Source organism: Sphaeroforma arctica (assembly GCF_001186125.1).
Source record: "Sphaeroforma arctica JP610 unplaced genomic scaffold supercont1.549, whole genome shotgun sequence".
NCBI lineage: Eukaryota > Ichthyosporea > Ichthyophonida > Sphaeroforma > Sphaeroforma arctica.
This window is the reverse complement of record NW_014040009.1, coordinates 13,672-21,315: the sequence shown is the minus strand read 5'-3', so window position 1 is coordinate 21,315 and position 7,644 is coordinate 13,672. Positions and strand designations below refer to the sequence as shown.

Sequence of the window (7,644 nt, the reverse complement as noted above, 5' to 3'; positions counted from 1 at the left end):
ACTATATACAAACAATACTACACTATACGTACACAAGTATAGAACTATAACGGAGTGCATTATATAATACACCTACAGGTACATACGATGCCTCTCATACTACACTACATACCTACAATACTACACTATACGCATACAAGTATACAACGGGGTGCATTGTATTATACACCTACAAATACATACGATGCCTCTCATACTACACTATATACAAACAATACTACACTATACGCATACAAGTATACAACGGGGTGCATTATATAGTACACCTACAAATACATACGATGCCTCTCCCACACTACACAGCCGTACCTCTTGGAACATTTTCGTGCCCAGGACAGACTTGGGGACCTTGACCACGTACTGCAGCTGTGGGGCCTTGCCCTTGGTGTGTTTGGCGCGGGTCTTCATGTGGGTGGAGCTGAGCATCTGCGAACGATAACATCAGCCAATGTGAAGCGAAGTTTAGTACTGAGGGAATGGGGTTTTAGTACTGAGGGGTTGGGGTGTTTAGGGCTTTAGAACTGAGGAAATGGGATGTGTATGGCAGGAGCAAATGTATAGTTTAGTATTGAGTGCATGGGATACACACACACACACTACCAGCCATACCGGCAGCTAGTAAAAACAGACAACCTTCCACAAGTGTGATGTGTGGGCGATGGTGTGTGTGGCCTGGTTGCAAGGTGCTGTTTAGATTTTGTGGGCGTATGCTCAGGTGGTAAGAAAACGTTGGACGATAATCGAATAGCTGTAGTCATATAGGCCCAACGACGTTCTAGGACTTGCCGCGTATTGTCAATCATATTCAGACATACGATTATGATTGTATCCACGGTGCGAAACCCTAAGCCCTAAAACCCACCCTCGACAAGCCCTATAAAACCGTAAAACTAACCCCTGGACAATCCCACTCACCACCCATTGCACACACACACACACACATACATACATACACACGCATACACATACATATATATACACAAACACACCTCCAAGAGATGACTGGCCACAGGGACGTGTCCGTGCGTGGCTGTGCTGAGTGTGTTGAGTGCCTTGACGCAGTGCAGGCGCATGGGATAGTATCGCGCAGTGGGCACCAGGCGAATAGTACCCACAAGAATCTATGGGAGGGAGAGACCGCGAAACATCAGTAGTAGTAAGGTAATATATTCATGGTAGTAGTAAGGTACTATATTTATGGTAGTAGTAAGGTATTATATTCATGGTAATAGTAAGTTCATGGTAGTAGTAATGTATTATATTCATGTCTGTGGGTGGCAGATACAGTGTGTGATAAGGATGTACGTGTGGTAGTTCAGAACAACACGGGGTGTCTGGGTGACGCAGAAATCCATTGCAAGGCTTGAAGCGTGGTGGCCACAGAAAGGATGGTAGGTGAGGTGGGATGTGATGGATGGGTCATACGGAGTGTGTGTTAAACTACAACAAAACGAGCCTCCATCGACAGACAGTACAAACGGAGATACAGAGACGTATGGGATAGGCTAACGCGATGAATGCGTGTAACTGAGTCGAGCAAGACAGTATGAAATAATTAGGACAGTTGTGTAAATCAATACAACACACAGAAGCCCCCGCAAGAGAGTGCTGGGGCGATGGGATATGCTCGAGCAACAAGGTATATATACATCCACACCCAGATATATAGACATTATAATGTGTGTACTCACACCAGAACACATATAGACGTATACACCCAGAATACAAATATCTGCGGACTCGCTGATAGCGTTACTCCTAGGGATATACATCTCTCGTGCTTGGTAGTACAGGTCCATGTGGCATCGTGTAGACATAGACCAGCGTCCCCATTCGCAGACACGCACATACAACGTATAAACACACACATTACTATTGCAAGGTGTGCGTATATGCCTATCTGGCCACATGCGTACCTGAGTCATGAGGCATACACCGTATAAACACACATTAATATTGCAAGGCGTATGTATACGTACCTGAGTCAACGGGTATACTAGCATGCTGAGGGGGTTCTCCTTGTCGTTGGTGTTGTATGTTTCGTTGATGACCCTGGCCCATGCATTGAGACAGCGCATGTACTGCCAGTTGTAGATACTCGCATACGACTCCTGTGGGATGGATAGAAACGGGCGGGTGAGTGTAGATATAACTTGCATTTTATGATATTGTGTCTTTTGAGTTGTATGATATATATATATATATATATATATAATATATCTAACGGTACACGTATAGTATACGATGGCTATAATACTATGTGTATGTGAACAGCTACATTCAAGCTTATTTTTATGATAGTAATCATACGATAATTAGAATAGTATAGAATGACTGCTAACTTATTGTAATCTGATTATGTTATCTATTGTGTACTAAACAACAATGGGAAGGTATTGGAATTGGATGCAACAAAACGAGACGAAAGCGTACGCACATTTTCTCATTTTGCGTTCGATCTTTACAACAAAATTAATGCCTAGCATGTTCATCCTATATATATATATATACATTTCTGTGTGCGTGTATTTACAAACAACCCATACCCACGTACCTTCTTCTTGGACGTTATCGCTGTGCGGAGGTGCATGCCCAGCTGGCGGATGTATGTGAAGGCTATCCGATACGACATATGACAATCCAACGAACATATCTCTACCACACAGTTCTCCATGAACACCACTGTGGGGTATGTTTGCTCACTCACAAACTTGGCGTGGGCCACGTGACTGACGTACATGCCTGCAATACAGACATTACGACCAGACGAAGATGAGAGTGGGGTGAGGTTATATGAAAGTACAGACGTTATAACCAGACGAAGATGTGAGTGATGTGAGGTTATATGAATGTACCAACATTACAACCAGATGCACAGGTGAGTATTCTGATGTGATATAGAAATACATATATATCAACGGATGCAGGTGAAAGTATGTGATGTGCATGTACATGCGTTTGTGCCAACCAGTGCGTATGTGCTAGTGTGCATGTAATTAAAGGCCATGAGAAATACGTTCCAGACCAAAATAACAGTGTGGGAAATATTTGCATACGGTCCTTTTTCTCTTTGTACGATACAGGAAAAATTGCGTTTATCTATATACGTTTCACTCTATACATTTATCTATATACGTTTCCTTATATAAATTTATCTATATACGTTTACCATGAAGCATTAATCTATATACGTTTATCTAGGTACGATACCAATGAAAATACATTTCTCTATGCGTTATGAATGGTAGAAGTACAAGTAAAAGTAGTGTTCTCTCATGTACGCTACAGTTGAACATGCTATTCTCGTATTTACGTCAAGACAAAACATACTTCCCCTTTACGTAAGATATAGATACCCACACGTTTTCTGCATCCACTAAAACCCTAAACCTTCCGATAAACACGTTTCTCTCGAATATTTTCTCACCTTTTATGCACATTTCCAGAAATGCGTTACTGGACGAGAGCGCCAAATCACGGATCACAAGGAAAGCCCGCACTCGTACATGGTTCTCCCCCTATGAATGTAAGCAACAAGTATAAAGAATCAGTAAATCAACCGACAATTCTTGATATTATGTCGACGTACACCAAGGAACCAGGGCTGTCCCATGGAGCTCAAACGTTTGAGTCACAGTGACCATGACAGTACTGAATTCAGTCACCTACAATGTCAACAGAACAATACATATACAAAGACAAAACACATATGTATCTATAATATAATGTAATATAATAATATATATATATATATGTGTGTGTGATTTTGTATGTCAGATACTTTACAGCCACAAACATCCACACATTATACACCATACCTCCGCCCACAATTCCAGGCACTTCGTCAGAAGACTCTTTCCGAACTTCGGGAACGCAGCCACATATCTCGCTGTACCATCGCCACTGAGTGTGCGCAGTACCACAGCCTGCATCTCCGAAGCTCGGGATGCGGTCAGTAGGTAGATGACACTGGATATAAAACTTTTAACCAGGTTTTTCACCTTGGTCCACTTCTTGGCGCGCTGTGGTTGTTGGCGTTTCTTACTGCGCCGGGACCCAGGGATTGATTTGGGTCGACCTCTGCTGTCCAATTCGCGCGCCTGAAAACACGGTAATATCAGGATTTGTGGGTATATTTAGAATTGTAGGTATTATTAGGATTGGTAGGTATTAATAGGATTTGTGGGTATATTTAGAATTGAAGGTAGTATTAGGATTTGTAGGTATTTTTTAGAATCTTTACTATTCGGATTGGGATTTGTAGGTATTGCTAAGATTTGTAGTAGATATTCATAGGCTTGGAAATTGTAAGTATTACTAGTATGCTTAGGTATTATTAGGATTCGTAGGGATTATTTAGGATTAAGGTTAGGATATATAGGTATTGTTCCGATTTGTAGGTAGAAATGGGATTTGTGGGTATATTGAGAATTAATCCGATCCATATACTTAGAATCTGTGTATCGTCACTCCATGCTTTATTTGCGATGCCACTAACCACAACCCTATATTTGCGATGCCACTAACATATTCGCGCGGACATGCCCATAACATATAGATTGTTGTGGATGAAAACACATTTCCTATGATATATATAAAACACATTACATACAACATATAGAACGTATTACATATAACCTATTCTAAACATACTACATACAGCATATATACGACACCTGTCACACGCGCCTGCACATACCTTACATACCTTGGGCAACTCTGTGGGGGGTGCAGTGGTGGTGTCCGTGACATCGAGGTACTTGTTGAGTGTAGTAATGACACGCCTGAGCGCCAATGAGATGGTTGCTGTGTGCACTGAGCTGTCAATGATGAATGTGTACTGTGGCCCTGTCTCGTGCTTGTTCCGCCTGCGGCGCTTCTTGTTCTTGTTCTTTGCGTTGCTGCTGCCGTCTGTGGGGCCGAAGTACGGGCGGGTTGAGCAGTCGAATGAGTATGGAAAGTACGTTCTGGTGGAGTGGGTGATACATACAAGATGGTTCTAGGGATCTAGGGATTTAGGGTATAGTACTAGTGTGGTGTGAAAGGGTCCCAACTGCTTTAGGGGTTTAGAGATTTAGAGTTTTGCTGTACATGTAAGTGTGCGGGTGCACATCAACAGATGCTTTCCATGATTCACGTCGGCGTGCACAAACTGAGCGTGAAACTAGGGACTTACAAGAAATGGGGTCTAAATAAGGTTCATGAGCCCTAAAAACTACAAAACCTTTAATCGAGATAGCTTTTATTTACCATAATTTATGGGTCCATTCCAAAAATTTCTTCCTCACACTTTGCAACACATATGTGCTACTGTACACACAAGGGCACCTATCAGCACATCAGCACTCACGAGACAAGCATATACAAAAACAGGACACCATGTCACATCTTGAAAATCACGAACACACTCATATTTAAATGTATATATATATATATATATACCCGACACACCCCAACCACCCAGTACACGCACACACCTTCCTCGTTCAGCGCTTCTCCAGACCGAACCGCCGCTGCGAACGCAGCCACCAACTGCTTCAACGCCCTGAGCACCACCGCCTCATCCTTGTCACTCAGCTGTGTGTTCCATTCTTTAACTAGCTCTCGTGTCACCTCTTTGTTCTTCTGTGTGGTGTCGTTGTCATTCTCGTCAGACTGTGCGTCACTATGGGCGTCGCTGCCGCTGTCGCCGTTCATCTCGGCGAGGGCGCGCGCTGTTAAATAACGTTTCGAAAATATAATATTTAGTGATGTATTTTTATAAATATATATATGTATTTGTGCATATAAACATACTGCATACTAGCAAAAAAAAAGGCGGGGATACGGCCCATGTGTGGATATAGGCGACATTTCTCTAATATCTATAGCAACAAGGAACATTTGATATGAATAAAACTATAAAACTATATATATACATACATACATACATACATATATATATTCAATAGCACACACCTTCGGCTTCCGAATCGTCGCTGTCTCCAAAGTCTGCGTCTGCTTGGCCCTGATCGCTGTCATTGTCGCTTGCACTGTTGTCCCCATCTTCGCTCTCACTATCGCCTTCCTCACCAGATCCGTTGTCCGCTCCAAAATCCAATAAATCAGGATTTTCTTTGCTCAAAAAATCGTGGAATTTAGGATCGGCTTTGGCCAGGGCCTTCATTTGTTCTTTCAGGTTTTCTTCAGAGTCCAGCTCATCGTCTTCATCGTCGTCACCAAATTCCATCTCCTCTGCAGAGTCCTCTCCATCCTATGAACACACAATGTTTGTCATAGTTTAGTCATACACTTTCCACATCGCTTTAGCTATGGTTGGCCAAGCGCCGATCGTCTATATACAGTAGAACCCGCGGGTAAGGTGTGTAACACAAACATGCACGCAAATAGTAATAAAAAAGTACGTAACTAAAAGGTTACTCATTGTGGTGTGGGCAGATATGGGTTAAATCCAGTGTCATCTGTATACACAGCTGTACCTTTTCATTTGTGGTACTCTTGATATTCCAGTATCTATGCATGTCGTATGTTAGTCTCTTGTGGAAGTGAAAGCGGGCAAATTCATAGGATTTTTACATGATTATATATATCTAGTATATGCTCCACGCAAACACACACACACACACACATATATAGATATAGATACATACATACATATATATATATAAATATGATTATGTATACGTGGCATCACTGTCCGCGCATTTCTATATGACAAGACAACACTCTTTATACCCCAAAAAAGACATACAGCCTTGGACTCTGATACACACACTGAATACCGACCACACATACAACCACGCACACAACAGTATAGCCTAATACACAATAGTATATAACTACTACCTTAATACGTTGACAGACACCATCTCAGATAGACACATTTAATTTAGCTTTGCCAAATCAAACGGACACCCTCAATATATATGTATACACGTACAAATACGTTCCTAAGACGCGTATTATCTAGAACCAAACAGGCCTGGCATGAATGCTATTTCGTACAGTACAAACAAAGTTTTAATCGGAGTCGTATTACGCCTATAGACACATTAATTAATTCACAACTATATGTGCATGGGATACAATTTTGACATCACATCTTATATATATATATATGCACAACGTTGCTGGCCATTCATCTCTCATTGTTATATAATAATTACATCCAAATACGTAATCTAGTCCTCCATATCGTATCCATTTTATATCCTATATTATCGATATAAACTATATGTACTTACATAAAGTGCGTATATGCTTGTTTACAATGCTATGCCTATATCACAATTTTGCAGCTAACATAAACATTGCGCGGAAACAAAGTCTATACTTAAAAATACTTGCACATGTATACAACAATGAAAATTCACCAGGTGTCTGATTGAAGTAAAAATAATAATACAGTACACACACATCTATATATATATATAGATAAATTTATGTACATGTATATATATAACATATTTCACTATATATATATATAGTACTTTAATATATTGAATTAAATTGATAAATGCATGTCTATATATATGAATATAATATATATATATATATNTATATATACATATNTATATATATATATATATATATAACTAGTTGAATATATATTATATATATATATATATATATATATATAGTATA

The 7,644-nt window shown here is 40.4% G+C and overlaps 1 protein-coding gene across 1 annotated transcript; it reads right to left on the bottom strand.

Moving 5' to 3' along the window:
- Positions 1-191: 191 nt before the first annotated feature.
- On the bottom strand, positions 192-6,229 carry SARC_07164 (hypothetical protein; the record flags this gene model as incomplete). The annotated part of the gene is made up of 10 exons (XM_014298901.1): positions 192-201; positions 281-426; positions 990-1,121; positions 1,980-2,111; positions 2,555-2,742; positions 3,428-3,518; positions 3,819-4,100; positions 4,700-4,911; positions 5,478-5,714; positions 5,959-6,229. 10 exons carry the CDS (start codon positions 6,227-6,229, stop codon positions 192-194), a joined length of 1,701 nt encoding a protein of 566 aa, XP_014154376.1.
- Between the last annotated feature and the right edge of the window lie 1,415 nt (positions 6,230-7,644).